Consider the following 22,770-nt stretch of genomic DNA (forward strand, 5'->3'; position numbering starts at 1 on the left):
TGAAACAACTTTGATCAACATCCCAGAAAGTAGAATCAATTAAATTTGGCTAAAATAACTGGTATTAAACTTACTCTGACAATATAGAAAACATTTCCATTCTATTATTTGTATACTTTAACAACAAAGGAAACAATCCATTATATATTTTTTAAACTACAACCATATTGGAACAATACATTTGTATAACTTGCATATTATGGCAATATAGAGACCAATACAATTAATTACAAATAAAAACCAATTTACACCAACCAATTGCAAACAAATTGGTTTGATTGTACAATTAAAGTTACATTTAGAATTAGACAATATTTTATCCAAACCAACTCTCTATCCTAAGTACAAATAATGTATATCAAACATTTTTTTTTTTTAAATTACTTACTTTGCAGCAGTGTTGGTACAGACAATGTACTCCACCTCCTCTGTGTAGGGGTTCTGGAAACTGAAGCTGGTCGTTCGCAGCCACACCCATTCCCTGTTAGAGGCTCGGAACCGGTACATGATGGACATGGCCTGACCTTTCAACTTCAACACTGAAACAGGGAACCATTACATGATGGTCAGAACCTGACCTTTCAGCTTAAATACTGAAACAGGAAACCATTACATGATGGTCATGGCCTGACCTCTCAGCTAAAATACTGAAACAGGGAACCATTACATGATGGACATAGCCTCCTCTTCAAATATAAACACTGAAACAGGAACCAGTACATGATGGACATAGCGAGATCGTTCAACTTAGCATTGAATCAAATTTTGTCCTACATCCTGTTAGTTAAGATAAACAAGAAGGCCAAGATGGCCCTAGTTCGCTCACCTGAGAGGTGTCTATTCATTCAATCTTTATCAAATGTCAAACTTGACCTAGATATGGTCCAGACAAACATCCTGTTCAAGTTTCATCATTATTTCATCTGCGAGTCATGATCAATGTACCTATGAAGTTTTATGATCCTAGGCATAAGCATTCTTGAGTTATCATCCGGAAACCATTTTCTAAGTTGAGTAACCGTGACCTTGACAGCCATTGTGTGAATACGTTTTTTGGCACAGTGATACTGACCTTTGACCTAGTGACCTGATAATCAATAGGGGTCATCTGCGAGTCATGATCAATATACCTATGAAGTTTCATGAACCTAGGCATAAGCGTTCTTGAGTTATCATCCAGAAACCATTTTACTATTTCAGGTCACCGTGACCTTGACCTTTGACCTAGTGACCTGAAAATAAATAGGGGTCATCTGCGAGTCATGAGCATTGTACCTATGAAGTTTCATGATCCTAGGCATAAGCCTTCTTGAGTTATCATCCAGAAACCATTTAACTATTTCAGGTCACCGTGACCTTGACCTTTGACCTAGTGACCTGAAAATCAATAGGGGTCATCTTCGAGACATGATCAATGTACCTATGAAGATCCATGATCCTAGGCATTAGCATTCTTGAGTTATCATCTGGAAACCATTTTACTATTTCGGGTCACCGTGACCTTTGACCTAATGACCTGAAAATCAATAGGGGTCATCTACGAGTCATGATCAATGTACCTATGAAGTTTCATGATCCTAGGCCTAAGCTTTCTTGAGTTATCATCGGAAACCATTTTACTATTCCGGGTCATCGTGACCATGACCTTTGACGTAGTGACCTGAAAATCTATAGGGGTCATCTTCGAGTTATGATCAATGTACCTATGAAGTTTCATGATCCTAGGCCTAAGCGTCCTTGAGTTATCATCCGGAAACCATTTTACTATTTCAGGTCATCGTGACCTTGACCTTTGACCTCGTGACCTGAAAATCAATAGGGGTTATCTGCGAGTCATGATCAATGTATCTATGAAGTTTCATGATCCTAGGCATAAGCATTCTAGAGTTAGCATCCGGAAACCATTTAATATTTCAGGTCATTATGACCTTGACCTTTGACCTAGTGACCTGAAAATCAATAGGGGTCATCTGCGAGTCATGATCAATGTATCTATGAAGTTTCATGATCCTAGGCATAAGTGTTCTTGAGTTATCATCTGGAAACCATTTTACTATTTCGGGTCATCGTGACCTGGACCTTTGACCTAGTGACCTGAAAATCAATAGGAGTCATCTGCGAGTCATGATCAATGTACCTATGAAGTTTCATGATCCTTGGCATAAGCGCTCTTGAGTTATCATCCGGAAACCATCTGGTGGATGGACGGACCGACATGAGCAAAACAATATACCCCCTCTTCTTCGAAAGGGGGGGGGGGGCATAATGAGAAAACTGCCCCCCTCCCAGCAGCCATGTTATTCAACTGACCGGAACCATTTTTGAACTCAACTCTCGTATCAAGGAAACAAATGTTCTAAGCAATTTTCATGAAAATTGGGCCAAAAATGTGACTTCTACTGTGTTCACATGTTTTCACTATATACATATAGAGAAAAATGCCCCCCCCCCCACTGGCGGCCATGTTTTTTCACCAATCCCGACCATTTTCAAACTTGTACCAGATATCAATAAAACCAATGTTTTGACCAACTTTCATGATGATTTGGCAAAAATTGTGCTTTCCAGGGTGTTTACAAGGTTTCTCTGTAACCAAATAGGAAAAACTGCCACTATATACATATAGAGAAAAATGCCCCGCCCACAGGCGGCCATGTTTTTACACCGATCTCGACCATTTTCGAACTCGTCCGAGACATCAATTGAACCATGGTTTTGACTAACTTTCATGATGATTGGGCAAAAATTGTGTCTTCTAGAGTGTTTACAAGGTTTCTCTATAGCCAAATAAAGCAAACTGCCCCGCTCACTGGTGGCCATGTTTTTTAATGGATCGGAACCACTTTTGAACTCAACCAAGATATCATTAAGACAAACATTTTGACAAAGTTACATGAAGATTGGGCATGAAATGTGACTTCTACAGTGTTTACAAGGTTTTTCTTTTTTTGACCTAGTGACCTAGTTTTTGACCAGGCACAACCCAGTTTCGAACTCGGCCGAGATTTCATAAATATGGGACAAGAAATGTGGCCTCTAGAGTGTTTACGAGCAAATGTTAACGGACGGACGGACGGACATAGACGAACAAAGACCGGTCACAAAAGCTCATCTGAGCAATCAGGTGAAGCAAAAGAATACAGTCAAACATATGGCAGTTAGCAACTTTATGAAGAATTCTACATACTTAGTTTGTCAAATACGAGTCTTTTAGTAATCCGACTATATCTTGTTCATTTCATATCCAAATTGCAAAATTATGTAGTATTATTACACACAATTAGTCACAATAATCACCCCCTAAAAGTTGCTTATTTTATACCATATATACAAACCAAAATATGGCAAACAAGAGCTGTTTCCATCGGAAGACATTTGCCCCCGAAAAACGCTTTTTGGAATCCTAAACGCAGATTTAGAATCCTAAATGCTGACCCTAAGTTCAAGGTCAAGATTAAAGGGGTAAAAAAATGTGTGCATAGGAAAAGGCCTTGTTCATATACACATGCATACCAAATATGAAGGTTACATCTGAAGCGACAAAGTAAAAGCATTTTTCGAAACCTAAACGCAAAAGTGTGACAGACAGACAGACAGACGGACAGTCCGATCACTATATGCCCTCCTTCAGGTGCATAAAAAAACATTGAATGACATTAATCAGCCTCTATCAATCTGCCCCTACCCTGATCAAAGGTGTCCTTCATGTGGGCCTGGTCCTCTGGGTGGTAGAAGTCATACACAGACTTGTTAAGCAGGTCCTGGGGCTGATAACCCAATAGGCTTGTCACCCTGAAGGAGAAGTGTTACCATGGAAATGGATACAGCAGTATATCAGCTTTTAAAAAATTCCAATAAGGCACAAAAAGGCTAATGAGCCAGAGCCGAACAGGCAGGAACATGCACTTTCTATATATGCATATAAGAAATATGAAAAAACTCAAAGTGTCCACTATGCCCTTGACCATCCAGCAAGCTCCATGTTTTAAACATGCGATACTTGGTCTTTGTAATAATTATTTGTGCCTATTTATTTTGATAATGTACAAAAAGACATACACAATCAAACATACACACGCATGACAAGGGTAATTCTAAAAGCCCGTCTGCCATCATAATGGCTAGGGCATAAAATATTTATTTAAAATCTGTAAGATGTAAAATTCACAGAGTGGTGATGGGGAACCAGAAAGGGGCCATGTTCAGGTCCCTACACTTCGGCAGGGCAAGATGATTGAATATACAATGTTCCCACACAAACCTTTGGTCAATGAATGTAATTTTCCCGTCAACAGTAATCCTGGAGATGAACTCGTTGGAATTATTGCCCATGATATCAGAGCAGTTGGGGGCACTAGTCACCTGGAGACGGCCGATGGCAACCAGGCAGCAGTGGCTGTTGCCATGGTCATCCTCCGTCTGCACACCTGCAAAATTGCGATAAAACGTTTTGACAGTAATCAGTTCATATGTTTTTTTCAATAAATAAACAAATCTAGGATTTGCCCGAAAATCTTTAGTTCCTTACAAGCTATTTATTAAGGATTCCTTTTTCAAACCATGGTATTCTCTTATTACTGCAGATATAACAAGACTTTTGCCAAGCAATATAGTCCCCTACTGGCTCCACCATAGTCAAAAATTCCACTTTTGTAAGATTTTTATTTTTTATTTGTTGCCATAGCAACCAGAATTTTTGATGTAGGAACAAAATGAAATGAGGTGCATAATGTCCATATTGCCATCTATCCAGGTTCCAAGTTTCATGAAAAAATATTAAACACTTTTAAAGTTATCGCAGAATCCAGAAAACCACCATTTTCAGCAGTATTTCTAGTCTATTTGTTGCCATAGCAACCATAAATTTTGACGTAGAAACAAAATGAAATGACGTGCAAAATGTCCAAATTGCCATCTATCCATATTTCAAGTTTCATGAAAAAATATTACGAACTTTTAAAGTTATCGCAATTTCCAGAAAAGTGTGACTGACAGACAGACAGACAGCATAAGTCCCCTCCGGTGAAACAGGTAGGGGACAATAATTGGCGTCTTAACACCGAATTTCTTTATTATACACATTATTGAAAATGCAATCATATTTGGCCTTGCTTCACTTCAGAATTTACTTAATACAAAAAAATCCTAAGATACTTAATGTAGTAATTGTTGACCATTCTGGTTTACATGTATTATCACATGTGGCATTTCAGAAGTTAATTCAGTAGAAAGCTCTTATGTAAAATCAAACATGAAAACAAAGATCTGAACTCCCATCAAAAGCAACAATCAATACAGTTTTAACTGTTCAAATAAATGGAGTTTAAGACCCTCAAAAACATAATTATAAATGTCACAAATATTTTCAAGGACTGTCCACATTTTAAATTCAAAATGAATTTTTTTCTCAATATGCACCTACTGAACATCAACAAGTGAAAAAGTTGAATGGTGAGTTTCATTTAAAGACTTGTTTTAAGTAGATTTAGTCTGTATATGCTGTTTTCCATAATTCATGAAACAATAGATGTGTTTGTCAGAAACACAATGCCCCCAACTGCGCAGCTTTGAAGCCATATATTTGACCTTTGACCTCAAAGGATGACCTTGACTTTTCACCACTCAAAATGTGCAGCTCCATGAGATACACATACATGCCAAATATCAAGTTGCTATCTTCAATATTGCAAAACTTATGGGCATTGTTCAAGTTTTCGGACGGACAGACAGACAGACAGACAGACGGACCGACTGATGGACAGTTCAACTGCTATATGCCATCCTACCGGGAGCATAAAAAATACAACAATCCTTCATTCTGACAGCATAAAATGTTTTGGGCACATATATGAAGTAGGTCATGCAAGTTTGTTTTTGAAAACAAAAGCTAGGGTTGTTGATACATTAATGCTTGTTCAGCCTGTTAACTTACACATCACCATAGGCTTGGTTGGTTGGTTGATTGGATAACATGAAACAATTATTCGAATATGATTAACATTTGTGAGAAAGACAATTATGACAAGTTTAGAGATTGCACTTCCAAGTGTTTGACATTGAGCTGTCATGAAAGAAAATATTAAATTCAGGCCTTGTTTAAATTTAGTTATTGCAATTGGTCGAAGATATTGAAGTAAGCTCATGGAGTATTTTAGTTTTTTACTGGAATGTGAACTTAATTTCAATATGTTGAACAATTCTTCATTTTCTTTTTCAAATGTTGTTTTGTTATAAATCATAAACTGCTTATTTCAAGATTTTTGTAATAAAGCAAAAAGCTGAAATGATTTTTTTATTCTGTGTTGTTTTTCTATTATTGTTTTCTTGTTGCTGTCTTTTTTCCATCCATTTGTTTTTATTTTGAGTTGTTTTCTTAAAGCATTCAATAGAATTTAAACAATCATCAATTTATTTCATTTGTTCTCTTGTTGAAGCTTTTACAAACTAAGAAAACAATACACACAAGTCCACATACAACACCAAGAAGCGAAATCAGAAAATGGACTAACTTCTACCTGTAGGCGGCCAATTCTTGATGTACCCCGTCACATGCACCACTGCATAGTGGTTCCCATCGGTTGAGGGGCCCAGCGTGTTCCTCTGGCGTATCCGCAGCGAGTGGTTGGCCGTCATGGGGTCCACCTGCATGTTGCCCATCTTCATGCGGCAGATGAAGCCGCGACGGGACCCCATGCACAGGCGCATGGAGGCTGGTGGTAGAGAAATACATATGAGCCTTGCTGTGGGAAAGAGGGGCTCAATTAATGTGCATTAAGAGTCTTCCAAGATAAGCTTGTGCAGTTTGCACTGGCTTGTTAGGGGCGACACTTTCAGCTTTAACCCATTGCATGCTGGAAAATTTGTCCTCTGCTAAAATGTCGTCTGCTGAATTTCTAAAATTAGCATTTTCTTCAATTATTTTCAAAGAATACTATCAGAATAGCAAACAGTTTGGATCCTGATTCTGTGGCATCTCATCTGGATCCAAACTGTTTGCAAAGGCCTTCAAAATTGGGTTCCAGCACTGAAAGAGTTAATGGAATTTTTCATTTAACAGAAGTCTTTTCTAAACAACAATCCAGTCTACACAAAATGTTTCGTCCCACAATTAGCCTGTGCCGACTGGGAAAACACTTTCCGCACATACATTAAGCTCAATTTTCTCAAATAAAATCTTTCATTATATTAATTGCTATTCAAAAACTAGTGATGGCTTTGAAAAGCTAAATCAGTATTTGAATGATTTTTATCAGCCTGTTTGTAACATACAGGGTTCGCCCTGTCTCCAAATTTTCTTCAGCAAGATTAAACATAGAAATTCTTCTCATTTTGGCTGTTTCAAGGGGTTGACAAGGAAGTAGTTTTAACCCACTAAAAAAATTTGTAAGCCATTTAGTAAACATTAATCCATTTGGGTAAAGAAAGGAATAAGCCCTGGCAAAGGTGACAAATAAAGAAGTACTGCTGTTTAATACTGTTAAATATTCATTGATAAACTGAGATATCTAATTAAACAAATAAACACCTAAAAGCCCCATTTTAATTGTACATGATGACACATCTGAAATGCTGTTTTGCTATTGTTTTCACTAATAATTAAAATGATAAAACATAACTATTAAAAAAACAACAGTCTTTTGCAAAATATAGAAATATTTACTATAATACATAACAGATAACTGCAGTGCTCCAGCTAGGCCTAAATCGAAGGGCGCCGCGCCCTGCCCTCCCGAACCTCCGCCCTGCCCCCCCGAAACTCCGCCCTGCCCCCCCCCCCCCCCCCCCCCTCAAAAAAAAAAAAAAAAAAAAAATTTTTTTTTTTTTTTTTTTTTACATATGATAATTCATAAATCTCTAATTACATTGTAATTAGTTTAATCCTCATTGTAGACATTATATTTGAATGGTTTAATAATAATGGGAATAATACAATTATTTATAACATATAAATTAACATGCAAATAAAAGCATTCCAGAAACACCCGCGCGCTCGAACGTGCCCTTTTCACAAAATACTGCGCGTCGAAAGTGCCCTTTTCACAAAATACTGCGCGTCGAAAGTGCCCTTTTGACAAAAAAGCCACCCTGCCCTTTTCAAATTCTAGCTGGAGCACTGTTAAACTGAAATTTGTTCCATGCATGTATATTGTAGCAATATTACTTGAAAACTTGACTACATGTGTAAGAACAATAAAAATGAGACGAACAACAATAACAAATATTTCACTTACACTGATGACCTTCTTTCTTTACAGTCCCAGCTGAAAAGCAAAAGAGCAAATTAAATTTCAAATTACTGCTTCATTCTGTTCCGTGTTTTTTTAACTACGCCCATATTTTGTAAACGTTACCTAAATATTTTCTTACAAAAATAAGCTTCAAAGAAAATATATAATATCCACCGCATGTTAAACTGACTTTAATTATTGTAAACAATAAACAACATGGTATTTAAAAACTACCCCAATAATCAGTGGACTCACTTTTCAAGTCGAGAATTCTGCCCGTGTTCTGTGACTCTGTTGTGGACAGTTGCTCACGCACTTTCTCCACATCGTCTGGATGAACGAGTTCAAACATGCAGTTACCAAACCAATCGCCCTGAAAAAACACAACTGTTCCAATACAGTTCACCAAAATACAAACATCAAATAATAAGAAAACATCTTACAGAACATTCTTATTCTTTCATGTCTCATGAGAAAACTATTTTTAAACAAGAGCTGTCTCCATCGGAAGACTTAAGCCCCCAAAAAACACTTTTACGAAACCTAAACGCCGATTTTGGAACCTAAACGCAGACCCTAAGTTCAAGGTCAAGGTCAAAGGGGTCAAAATTGCCTTACACATTTTTATGAAGTTTGGTGCAAATCTGATGACAATTGCTCGAGTTATTGAGCGGAAACAAGAAAAAACTCAATTTTTCAATGATTTAAGGGCCGTAACTCAGGAGTGTCTTGGTCAATTTGGCTGATTATCGAACTTAACCTAGATTTTATTGCCTTACATATTTGTATGAAGTTTGGTGAAGATCCGATGACAGTTGCTTGAGTTATTGAGCGGAAACGAGAAAAAACTCAATTTTTCGATGATTCAAGGGCCGTAACTCAAGAGTGTCTTGGTCAATTTGGCTGATTATCAAACTTGACCTAGATCTTATGACCTTACACATTTTCATGAAGTTTGGTGAAGATCCTATGACATTTGCTGTAGTTATTGAGCCGAAACGAGAAAAAAAAACAATTTTACGATGATTGAAGGGCCGTAACTCAGGAGTGTCTGGGTCAATGTGGCCGATTATCGAACTTGATCTAGATGTTATTGCCTAACACATATTCATGAAGTTTGGTGAAGATCTGATGACAATTGCTTGACTTACTAAGCGGAAACTAATCCGGACGGACTAACTGGCTACATGTAACTGACTGACTGACTGACTAACGGACGGTGCGATTTTAATATGCCCCCAGTTCTGGGGGCATAAAAAATATTTTTGGGTGGGGATGGGGTGGGGTGGGGGTGGAAAGGGGGGTATAATATGGAGGGCGTGGTCATTTAATGAGATTATCTTTCACAAATAAGAAAAAACAAGAAATTTGTTTGTCCGAAACACTATGTCCCCTTCTGCGCCGCTTTGAAATTATTTTTTTTGACCTTTGACCTTGAAGGATGACCTTGACCTTGAACTTCCACCACTCAAAATGTGCAGCTTCATGAAACGCCGCTTTGAAATTTATTTTATTTTTTATCTTTGACCTTGAAGGATGACCTTGACCTTAAAGGATGAACTTGACCTTGAACTTCCACCACTCAAAATGTGCAGCTTCATGAGAACGCCGCTTTGATTTTTTATGTTTTGTTTTTTACCTTTGACCTTGAAGGATGACCTTGACCTTGAAGGATGACCTTGACCTTGAACTTCCGCCACTCTAAATGTGCAGCTTCATGAGAACGCTGCTTTAAGATTATTATTTATTTTTGTTTGACCTTTGACCTTGAAGGATGACCTTGACCTTAAAGAATGACCTTGACCTTCAACTTCCACCACTCAAAATGTGCAGCTTCATGAGAACGCCGCTTTGAAACAAAAATTATTTTATTTTTTTTACCTTGAAGGATGACCTTGACCTTGAATTTCCACCACTCAAAATTTGCAGCTTCATGAGATACACATGCATGCCAAATATCAAGTTGCTATCTTCAATATTGAAAAATGTGTTTGTCAAAAACACTATGTCCCCTTATGCGCCGCTTTGAATTATTATTTTTTTTGTTTGACCTTTGACCTTGAAGGATGACCTTGACCTTTCACCACTCAAAAAGTGCGGCTCCACGAGATACATGTACACATGCATGCCAAATATCAAGTTGGTATCTTCAATATTGCCAAAGTATTCATAACATGAGCGATTTTGGCCACATATACTTGACCTCTGACCTTGAAGGATGACCTTGACCTTTCACCACTCAAAATGTGCGGCTCCATGAGATACACATGCATGCCAAATATCAAGTTGGTATCTTCAATATTGCCAAAGTATTCATAAAATAAGCGATTTGGGCCACATATATTTGACCTCTGACCTTGAAGGATGACCTTGACCTTGACCTTTCACCACTCAAAATGTGCAGCTCCATGAGATACACATGCATGCCAAATATCAAGTTGCTATCTTGAATATTGAAAAAGTTATTGCAAATGTTAAAAGTTGGAGCAAACAGACCAACAGACCAACGTACAGACCAACAGACAGGGCAAAAACAATATGTCCCCCACTATAGTGGGTGGGGGACATAAAAATATTAAACTGGGAATAAAATAATATTTTCTGTTATTATCATATTTCCATTGTTTGTCCTGTTAAAATATTTTTCAACTTGTCTTTTAACAGTTCTATATTTATCTTTGTGAAACCTGTTCATGATCAAATCATTAAAGTTCATGAAAAAAAATTGTTTCATAGTTCATGAATAAGTTCATGAAATCTAAAAGCTCATGAAGCTCATGAAACATAAATTTTGCTTTTCATTAATATCTTGTTCATGAATTGATTCATGAATATTTTCACGAAGTTCATGAACCTTTTTTGTTTCAGAATTCATGAATTTGTTCACAAATTTGTTAATTAATTCTAAAAGTTCATGAAACAAAAAAAGTGCTTTTCATTAATATATTGTTCATGAATTGATTCATAAATAATTTCATGAACTTCATGAACCTGTTTTCCCAGGGTAGCAATCTGCATTTCTGCATTATCGAAAAAAAAAATCAAATTTAATAGATTAATACAGGCCCTTTCAACTTATTTCAAGTCAGTAAGGAAAAAACATCCCATAGCTCACCCGATCTTTTGTTTTTAATTAATTTAATTAATATATAAAAAATACAAGTTACCTGTTTCCATTTGAAACACTTATATCCTTCACTGCGAAAAAAAACTTAAACTAGAGTGTTAACAAGGTTGTACTATAGCCATATAAGTAAAAATACCCTGCTCCCTGGCGGCCATGTTTTTCAACCAACCGGCATCATTTTCGAACTTGTCCAAGATATTATTGGGATGAATCTTCTGACCAAGTTTCATTAAGATTGGACAATGAATGTGGCCTCCAGAGTGTTAACAAGATTTTACTATAGCCATATAAGGAAAAATGCACCGCCCCTTGGCAGCCATGCTTTTCAAGTAAAGGTTACCATTTTTGAACTCATCAAAGATATCAGTGGGACAAATCTTCTGAGCAAGTTTCATGATGATCGGAAAATAAATGTGGCCTCTACAGTGTTAACAAGGTTTTACTATAGCCATATATAGGAAAATGCCCCGCCCCCTGGCGGCCATGTTTTTCAACCAACCGGCATCATTTTCGAACTTGTCCAACATATTATTGGGATAAATCTTCTGACCCAAGTTTCATGAAGATCAGACAATAAATGTGGCCTCTAGAGTGTTAACAAGATTTTACTATAGCCATACATAGCCATATAAGGAAAAATGCCCCGCCCCTTGGCAGCCATGTTTCTCAAGCAAACATAACCATTTTTGAACTCATCCAAGATATCATTGAGACCAATCTTCTTACCAAATTTCATGAAGATTGGACAATAAATGTGGCCTCTAGAGAGTTAACAAGTCAAATGTTGACGCCGCACAATGCACAAAGCACGAAGGACAAAAGCTCACCATGAGCACGTTGTGCTCAGGTAAGCTTATAACATTTGATAGAACTTGAAATAAAGAGTGTTGCTTAAAATGTTATTTTTATAATTTGCAAAAAGGTTTATCAATGACTTTGTCTTATTTGACAGTTTTTGAACCAAAGACTCAACAAGGTATACATAATATGATTACAACCAAGTTGATAAATATCCACCCATCCAAGAGGGTGACTTAGTAGGATATCCAACAAGGTTAAATAGGAGGTCCACCCATCTAACCCTGGTAACAATTTCTGGATAAAGATTATGTCTCCCACCACTTTAGTGGTTTGAGAGACATTTGATTTACCCCTGTGTGTCTGTTTGTCTGTCACACTTGATGTCTAAACTAAAGTTCTTGTTTGTTTTACATGCACTTTTATCATGCAAAATGCTGATTAGATAGCAGGAAATTGGGTCATTTCAAGGTGCCATTTTCAACAAGGGTTTCGACGACAGGAGGGAACACCCCTCCCACACCCTCCCCAGTTCAGCACCCTCTCTGAAAGTTGTGTGGATACGCCTCTGACAGAGAACTATGTCCTTTGTAGTCTGATATTATACTAATAATATAAAGTTTCCAGCCATATAGCCTGGACTAGTAACAAATAGTCTACCTGTGACTGGGGAAGGACTGGAATATTACTTATCATAGAGAAACTTTTTTTGCAATTGGTAAATTTCCAATATTACAACTATTAAAGAATGTTTTAAATAATAATGGAGCCTGGACTGGTAGGTACCTGAGACTGGTGCAAGACTGGAACGATGGAGTCAGACACGTAAATGATCCTGCCGGAGTCACACTGCACCACAAACAGGAACCCATCCGCTGCCTGAAACCACAAAGGAGGGGTAAGAGATAGATCCAGGCAATATATGGTTGTGGTCATTTGTACAAAGTCATTCTAGAATTGCACGATAAATTACAAAGTAACAGTAAGAACAAGCAAAAATATGCACCCACATATACTTGGCCATTGTGACTGCTATAAAGAGCTTTCTGGAAGCAAGTCCAACAAAAACTGTCTAAATTTTACAACATTTAAATTATTCCCTTTTTGGTGTTTGCTTTGTTCACTTAAAATTTTTACCTTAATATACGATAATTTGATGTATTTTTATAAAATTCAATTAAATGTCTGAAACATTCCCTGCATCAGCTGGTTAAACAGTAATACATGTACTTCTGCCAGTAACTGACAACAGCTCTAATTGAACCGCAGGTAGGAATATAAATGGCCGTACTAATAATTTCATTACCACTTCAGTCTAAAGTTATGTGGACTGACAAGGAATTTCATCCGCAATCCTTTTATCTTAGTCACACACTCCACCAACGAGGCAAACTGGTTTTATTTTTTTGCAAAATTACAGGTTTTCATGAAGAAAATTATCTAGACAAAGACATTTTTTTGTACAATATACGCTCATTCTAATTTGTAGCAATTGCCCAATGACAGATGTTATCCCTCCATAGTGCCCTCCCCCCCTGTTATCCCTCCATAGTTCCCCACCCTTTGTTATCCCTCCATAGACCCCCCCCCCCCCTGCATTGAGTCATTCTCACCTCCAGTATGAGATGTTTCAGCTCCTGGTCTGTCAGGAAGGACGGCTTGTAGGAGCCATCTGTGCTTGTGTTCCCTGTACCTGGGCCAGGAATAAATGCCAGCTTAGATAACACTTGCTGATAACATGTAGCGACTTCAATGAACAATAACTTATACATATGTACAAAATACACAATGACTTATGTCCAGATTACTTACAAAATTTACTACCAGTAACTGTTTTTTAACAATCTGCTAGAAACCTGAGGAACGCAAATGATTATGTAATCGTTACTAGAAGAACAGAACTTTACTCACATTCATTCATCCCATTAGCTGTCGACCAATGGAACAACTTACCTCGCGAGTCGGGACATAAGAATGTGAGATTCTCTATCAAGATTCAAAATTAAATTGAAACAATTAATTCTTCCAAGTGTCGAAACTCCATTATATTTTCATGTTGGTGATAGAAAATCATCCATTTTACATGCTCGACTAAGGAATAACTGTAGCGATTTGAAACTGCACTTGTTCACCAATCACTAAGACCCTTCACCCTTATGTGTATGTGGAGAAGTTGAATCCGTGTATCATTTCTTTTTTAATTGTCAAAGCTTTTCTTTACAACGTACAACTCTTTTTGAAAGCCTTCATGCAATTGCACAAATAAACTGCTATACAATGCTGTTTGGTAATAACATGTTAGATAATGACACCAACAGCTTCATATTTAAAAGTGTTCAGATATTTATTAAGACGACAAAGCATTTTTCATAATGTTGTTGTAGCACATAGTTTTTTATTTTCCTGGACAGGACTTCACTATCCTAAGGTTGTACTGTATGTAAAAGAGTTTTATTTCCAATTCTTTATAAATCATGATTTTTTTTCTTCTTTTTTTTTTTTACTTGCGCACTTTTTTGTTTTCTTATGACAAATGTACTTTTTTTTCTTATGATAAATGTACTTTTGACCATGTAACATAGAGCTTTACAAAATCACGCTATCGTCATGAACATGTAATGTAAACAAGGGCTGTTTGTAAAACATGCATGCCCCCCATATGGGCTGTCCGTTGTAGTGGCAGCCATCGTGTGAATACGTTTTTTGTCACTTTGACCTTGACCTTTGACCTAGTGACCTGAAAATCAATAGGGGTCATCTGCGAGTCACGATCAATGTACCTATGAAGTGTCATGATCCTAGGCAAAAGCGTTCTTGAGTTATCATCCGAAAATCATTTTACTATTTCGGGTCACTGTGACCTTGACCTTTGACCTTGTGACCTCAAAATCAATAGGGGTCATCTGCGAGTCATGATCAATCTACCTGTGAAGTTTCATGATCCTAGGCATATGCGTTCTTGAGTTATCATCCGAAAACCATTTTACTATTTCGGGTCACCGTGACCTTGACCTTTGACCTAGTGACCTCAAAATCAATAGGGGTCATCTGCGAGTCATGATCAATCTACCCATGAAGTTTCATGATCCTAGGCGTATGCATTCTTGAGTTATTATCCGGAAACCATTTTACTATTTCCGGTCACCGTGACCTTGACCTTTGACCTAGTGACCTCAAAATCAATAGGGGTCATCTGCGAGTCATGATCAATCTACCCATGAAGTTTCATGATCCTAGGCGTATGCGTTCTTGAGTTATCATTCAAAAACCATTTTACAATTTCGGGTAACCGTGACCTTGACCTTTGACCTAGTGACCTCAAAATCAATAGGGGTCATCTGCGAGTCATGATCAATGTACCTATGAAGTTTCATGATCCTAGGCCCAAGTGTTCTTGAGTTATCGTCTGACAATCACCTGGTGGACGGACCGACAGACCGACCGACATGAGCAAAGCAATATACCTCCTCTTCTTCGAAGGGGGGCATAATAACAAAACAGGGAAAGACCACTTATAATGTTGTTAGGTCCTACCCTTTTTCAAAATAGTTGTATTTCTATGTATATTTTGTATTTTTGTGATTATTTTGGAAATAAAATATGTTTAAACTAACAATCTTGTTCATGTAGCATAGCAAACATTTCGGCTGAGATATCATTAGTATACACTTCCTACACCATGACAGTGATTTCAAATGAGCAATGTAATTGAGCTGCAGTCTGGAAAAACTGGGATTGATGTATACATGTGAGTTAAGTATTGTCAGCAGAGTCTAATGTGAGATCACCTGCTAAGCTTTTTAAGAATTTTTTGTTCTTTTCCTAACAAAAACAATCTAGGTGAGGAGTGTTGTCCTAACAAAAACAATCTAGGTGAGGAGTGTTGTCCTAACAAAAACAATCTAGGTGAGGAGTGTTGTCCTAACAAAAACAATCTAGGTGAGGAGTGTTGTCCTAACAAAAACAATCTAGGTGAGGAGTGTTGTCCTAACAAAAACAATCTAGGTGAGGAGTGTTGTCCTAACAAAAACAATCTAGGTGAGGAGTGTTGTCCTAACAAAAACAATCTAGGTGAGGAGTGTTGTCCTAACAAAAACAATCTAGGTGAGGAGTGTTGTCCAAACAAAAAAATCTAGGTGAGGAGTGTTTATTATTATGCTAGGAATAGTTAAAATTAGAAGCCAAAATGTTTATTAGAAATAAGTTGCAGTGAAACTATTTAATGTTCATCAAAGTTTCATTCGTTTTATTAAAAAGAACCCACAGAAAACAAGAGTGCCAAACTGTCACAAGATATGCCTGTTTGAAGGTTTTGGACATGCACTAAGTGCACTTGTGACCTAGTGTTGACCCAGAATGACCCATGTTTGAACTTGACCTAGATATCATTTGGACACAACTTCTGATCAAAATTGGTATATATTAGATGAAAAGTACTTCAATTATTAGAGAGCAGACACCATGCTAGATACTTGAAATGCATTAGTGACCCCATGACCTAGTTTTATTACCGGGCATGAGCCATATTAGAACTTGATCTAGATATTGTCTAGATACAACTTCTGATCAAGTTTGGTGAAGATCAGATTTCAACTACTTCAATTAGAGAGCGGACACCAAGCTAAATGCTTGAAACGCACTAAGTGACCTAGTGAGCTAGTTTTGGACCCGGCACGACCCATATTCGAACTTGACCTAGATATCATTTGTACACACAAACTTCTGACCAAATTTGGTGAAGATCGGATGAAAACTACCTCAATTAGAGAGCGGACACTATGCTTAATCCTTGAAATGCACAAAGCGACCCCGTGACCTAGTTTTTGACCGGTCATGACCCATATTCGAACTTGACCTAGATATTGTCTAGATACAACTTCTGACCAAGTTTGGTGAAGATCGGATGAAAACTACTACAATTAGAGAGGGAACACCATGCTTAATTCTTGAAATGCACTAAGTGACCCTGTGACCTAGTTTTTGACCCGGCATGACCCATATTCGAACTTGACCTAGATAGTGTCTTGTTACAACTTCTGACTAAGTTTGGTTAAGATCGGATGAAAACTATTTTAATTAGAGAGCGGACACTGCTGTGGACACAGCCGCCACCCACCAAGGGTGAAACTATCGTCCCGTTTTGAAAAACGGGCATATAAAAAGAATGGATGCTAATTTTTAATTAAACTTTTAAATTGATCAAATTTAACAACATAATGCTTACCACGCAGTGATTTCATGTGTGAGACGGCCATTCGGAGGATGGTAAGCTTGTCCGGTTTCCGAGCCAGTGTGGAGCAAGTGGGAACCATGTCACAGAGCTCATTGATGTACGTTGTCATCTTGTTACGCCGCCTCCTCTCTATCTCACAGTGGCTTTCCCTGTAAACAACACCAGGGAAAGGTATATCATGAGACATGAAATGGCAATTGACAGTTTTCATGTTTTAGCTAACAATATAGTCGAATGTTCTGTAAGAAAATGCATAAAATCATGAAAAATAATACATAGCATGTTAAACTGTGTGTTGATAAATCACGTACATGTATGGGACAAACCCAAATGAGAAACAAGTTACTACAAAACATAAAGTATATAATAAATAATAAAAGAAATTCATACAGAACAAAAGCTCTTTTCTTATCCATCACTGACACTGTCAGAAAGAAAACTGTTTTCAACAATTATAGCACACGTAACTGTCGTAACATTTCTTACCATCATGACATGAAAGTTTGAGAGAAACATGTTGGAGACCATGTTCAACAACATGTTAACTTTCCATGAGCAGTTCAGGACACATTAGATGAAGAAAACATTTACTCATTTTACAAGCTTTACATACATTATGATTAATGTGGCCTTTAAATGGATTTGATAAGTGTTAGGTGTGAATAATCATTGGATTTCAATAAATATTTTATGAAATGTTGTTGCTATTTAAAAGCTCTCACTCACATGCATTGATCTGAGCAACCCATAACCTACTTAATAGCTGTATACATGCTACCAGATAGAAGAAGCAACATTGAACTGCATTTTATTTATAGAGTCCACAAAAGATTGTATTTGCATAAATTAAATAAAAAGTATACATACATATCACGTAAAATGATGATTTTAATCCCCTTAAAATCATAATGATCCACACAATTGAAATGGACAAAAATCTCTTGATTTTCAGAAACACATTAAAGAGCATGGTATATCATCTCTTCACTTCATTTAAACCAGTTCAGTATCATAAAAAATATTAGTTGAAAATAAGTACAAAATTAAAATAAAATTCTGAAATTGTACATTTGTATTAAAAGTGGGACGCATGTGTACATCTTATTATAAAGGCATTAAAATATTCATTTTTTGAGCACTGCAAATAACATTGGACTGGTAAATTAAATTCAAAATAAAAAATTATGCAGAAAAAAATGTCAAAACAAGATGCTGCATTCAATTAAACCATATGCTTCCAGGGGAAGCCTTCACAGTATTGATTCATGGGCCCTTCTAAATATGTCTTAAAGGCTCTATAAAGGTGAAGATCTGTAATTATTTACCGACTTTTAAATATTTTTTCCGTATTTTATATATAAAGGTTATCAAAAGACAACATGTATATGCTATTGGACATTACCATAAAAATATGAGCAATACAACTTGTTTTGAGCTCAAAATACAGTGTCCTCCAAGTCAATCGTGTTAACAAACAATCAGTTTATTTACATCGCTGTTTACTCGGGAAAGTGAAAGTGACTCAGGTCACCAAAAATATATCGTTGGTTTTCAATTTTTTCCGGTATCACTCACAAAGTATTCTCTTCTAATAATGGTCAAAACGTTTGTAGCGATCTAATTTGTTACTTTTTGCTGGTAAAAAGTTGTTTTAAATAGAATTACAAGAGTTCCGCGGTCGGAGATGACCGCATTGAAGCCGGATTTTTTATTTAAATGACAGGAAAGTACCTTTCGTGTTTTTGTCAATGCAATACTTAAATTACTGAAATATTGTTCAAAGGTCAAAATGAAATGTAAGTACTTTTCAAGGCATGAGCAAACCTTGTGTTATGTTTTGAATGCATGCATATACATGAACAACAATAACATTTAAGGTCACAAATATGAACTTGAATTGACAATTAGGAAAGTTTGATCTCAATTTTTTTATTAGCAAATTAGTAACATATTGTTTGAAGTTTCCATCAATTTCATTATTAGACTCTATGTCCAAGCATACCAAAGTTATAACAATTTTAACATTTTAACATTTAAGGTCACAGTGACCTTGACCTTCAAATGAATGACATTGAAATGACCAGTGGTCATCTTCTAGTACTGGCCAATCTTTATTTCAAGTTTGAAGACTCTAGGTACAAGCATACCAAAGTTATAACATGAAATAAGAACTTTAACATTTTTACATTCAAGGTCACAGTGACCTTGACCTTCAAATGAATGACCTTGAAATGTCCAGTGGTTACTTACTAGTTCTGGCCAACCTTCATGTCAAGTTTCAAGACTCTAGGTCCAAGCATACCAAAGTTATAACAACTTTAACATTTTTACATTCAAGGTCACAGTGACCTTGACCTTCAAATGAATGACCTTGAAATGTCCAGTGGTTACTTACTAGTTCTGGCCAACCTTCATGTCAAGTTTCAAGACTCTAGGTCCAAGCATACCAAAGTTATAACAACTTTAACATTTTTATATTGAAGGTCACAGTGACCTTCACCTTCAAATGAATGACCTTGAAATGACCAGTGGTCATCTGTTAATCCTGGCCAACCTTCATGTCAAGTTTGAAGACTCTAGGTCCAAGCATACCAAAGTTATACCATGAAATAAGAACTTTAACATTTTTACATTCAAGGTCACAGTGACCTTGACCTTCAAATGAATGACCTTGAAATGACCAGTGGTTACTAACTAGTTATGGCCAACCTTCATGTCAAGTTTCAAGACTCTAGGTCCAAGCATACCAAAGTTATAACAACTTTAACATTTTTTATATTGAAGGTCACAGTGACCTTGACCTTCAAATGAATGACCTTGAAATGACCAGTGGTCATCTGTTAATCCTGGCCAACCTTCATGTCAAGTTTGAAGACTCTAGGTCCAAGCATACCAAAGTTATACCATGAAATAAGAACTTTAACATTTTCGAGCACGCCGCCCGCCCGCCCGCCCCCCCGCCCCCCCGCCCGCCCGACAACATCAATCTATAAGCCGAGATTTTTTCGAAAAAAATCCGGCTAAAAAGTGAATGTTCTTTTGGCTATTTTCAGCATACGTCACCGCTTTGGGGCTACACATCACGTTAGTTGCAAAGTTGTAAACATTTCTTCCAATTATGAAAAGGGTATATCTTCAATACTTCTTGACAACGTTGCACCTCAGCTGTGTTATTAGCTTTTTTTATACAAGAGTACCTGAAATCCGGTACAAATTAGGCAAGTTTATATGCATAATAATTGGATTTGTGACCTTTATAGGGCCTTTAAACCACAAGAAGGTCATTGTCGAGGTCATTGTGAGATTAGGTGATGTATTTGTGTTTATTGTGTTCAAAGACATCATATATGCATGTATTAAAGCTTTGTAGGAAGCATTGTTGATGTCAGACAAAACACAACATTTTGGCAATATAAAAGAATTTCAACCATTTAAATAAGTTTTGGTCTAAAAATAGGTTAATGTGACTTGAGATCTGGTGATGCGGGTTGAGTTGAGAGTATCTATAGATAATATCCATGCATGTATTTGAGCTTTGTAAAACGCATTATTGATATTCTACGAAACATGTCGTTTTGGTTAAACTAAGTATGCACAAAAGAACATACTCAGAAAAATCAACACATACAGAAATGGAAGAACAAACAGGCCATAAGCTATATTCCTCCTGAAATCTTAAGAAGCTGTTTTCCTCTTATTATCATTAGATGCTGGGGCCATTTTTACAAATTCACCTTAGAATCCATAAAACAATAATATCTGGTCTGAAGTCAGGGCCCTCAATCTATCAAATCTGCCGCCGAATTTCGGTGGCAGTCCCCCTCCTGAAAAGTATACTTTTTTCCCCTTTTGGGGGGAAAAATTCCCCCCCCCCCCCCCAAAAAAAAAATATATATATTTTTTTTTTTTTTTTTTTTTTTAATAGTAAGATGTGTCTCATGATATTATATCTCAGTTCTATTTCAATTTAATCTTTTCAAACATACTAAATTATGAAAAATGCAATGAATATACTGCAAATATGTACAAATGAAATAATGAGAGAGTAAGTAAAAAAATCCCCTAAGAAGGTAAACGCCGCGAAAATTCCCCCTCCTAAGGGCTGCGGACCCCTTCCCCCAAAGTAGTGTGAGGGCCCTGGAAGTGTTTCTATGGTTACCTGGCAAACTTCTCCTTGTCTGCCTGGTCACTGCCCCCAAATGACATCCCGGCCTGACTGTCCTCATCATCGGAACTGAAATCAAGGTCACTAGACTGGTTAGGTCATTCACGTTGTGATCAATGTTTTAAGACATTCTATATTGGTGTTGTGTGTGTGGAAAATACTGCTTTATGTATAATAGCCTACAGTTGTTGTTTCAATAAATGTAAATGTTTCTATTTTTAAACAAGAGCACCGCATTAACGGGTGCCACGCTCGGTTACGGGTGCAGATTTGAATTAATAAAAGCTTGTCAGAATTTTTTTTTTTTTAGAGGTCACAGTGACCTTGACCTTAAACCTAGTGACCCCAAAATGGGTGTGGCGTGTAGAACTCATCAAGGTGCATCTACATATGAAGTTTCAAAGTTGTAGGTGGAAGCACTTTGATTTGAGAGCCAATGTTAAGGTTTTAGCACGACGCGGACGGTGGACGTCAGACGGCGGACAACGAGCTGGCTATGACAATACCTCGGGTTTTCTCCGAAAACCATTATGCAAGAAAATGACAAATCTAGATATAATATGACCTTCAAAGTTATTACTTGTAAACACATCAACTCAAGTCACTCAACTTGTACATCATGTTTTCACTTAGTTTGTATTGTTGTTCTTCAAAGTAAAAGACATCATTATATATTTATTTGAATGCCCAACACACAAACAAGACTTGCAGACTAAGCCTTACTCTCTAGTACTGTTGGGGCCCTTTCGTTTTTTGTTACTCTTCACACTGTCAGGAGTCCCTGAAAAAACAGCAAACACAGACTTAAAATGACGTTAAACAGTAAACGTTTCAAACTACAAGTATTGCATTAAAAGGATATACTGATTCAACCAAACCAGGATTAAGATAAATTAGACCAGCAACCCAAACCTGGACCATTCAAAATGAGGTCAAAGGTGGCATGCAAATCAAATTATTATACTGTTTGATAGTTTCCAGTATAATCAGGTTCCGATGCAAACATAACAGTGTAAATACCGGAAGTCAGACACTCAGCAAACATAACAGTGTAAATACCGGTAGTCAGACACTCAGCAAACATAACAGTGTAAATACCGGTAGTCAGACACTCAGCAAACATAACAGTGTAAATACCGGAAGTCAGACACTCAGCAAACATAACAGTGTAAATACCGGTAGTCAGACACTCAGCAACATAACAGTGTAAATACCGGTA

At 37.0% G+C, this 22,770-nt stretch overlaps 1 protein-coding gene across 2 annotated transcripts in view; it reads right to left on the reverse strand.

The window, feature by feature from the left end:
* Positions 1–22,770, reverse strand: part of LOC127880222 (aryl hydrocarbon receptor nuclear translocator homolog) — a 46,639-nt gene that overhangs the window by 6,948 nt on the left and 16,921 nt on the right. Inside the window, exons 2-12 of one of the 2 annotated variants that reach the window (XM_052427509.1) lie at positions 22,275–22,332; positions 21,546–21,620; positions 17,378–17,535; positions 13,767–13,846; positions 12,940–13,032; positions 8,484–8,601; positions 8,232–8,261; positions 6,516–6,710; positions 4,262–4,427; positions 3,686–3,792; positions 389–539 (exon numbers count right to left, since the gene is read on the reverse strand). In XM_052427509.1, the coding sequence (XP_052283469.1) occupies positions 389–539; positions 3,686–3,792; positions 4,262–4,427; positions 6,516–6,710; positions 8,232–8,261; positions 8,484–8,601; positions 12,940–13,032; positions 13,767–13,846; positions 17,378–17,535; positions 21,546–21,620; positions 22,275–22,332 (1,231 nt within the window). Of the gene's footprint in view, positions 1–388; positions 540–3,685; positions 3,793–4,261; positions 4,428–6,509; positions 6,711–8,231; positions 8,262–8,483; positions 8,602–12,939; positions 13,033–13,766; positions 13,847–17,377; positions 17,536–21,545; positions 21,621–22,274; positions 22,333–22,770 lie in introns of both variants that reach the window. The other variant, XM_052427508.1, reaches the window with a different exon arrangement.

Source organism: Dreissena polymorpha, chromosome 4 (assembly GCF_020536995.1).
Source record: "Dreissena polymorpha isolate Duluth1 chromosome 4, UMN_Dpol_1.0, whole genome shotgun sequence".
In the NCBI taxonomy this organism is placed as follows: Eukaryota; Metazoa; Mollusca; class Bivalvia; order Myida; family Dreissenidae; genus Dreissena; species Dreissena polymorpha.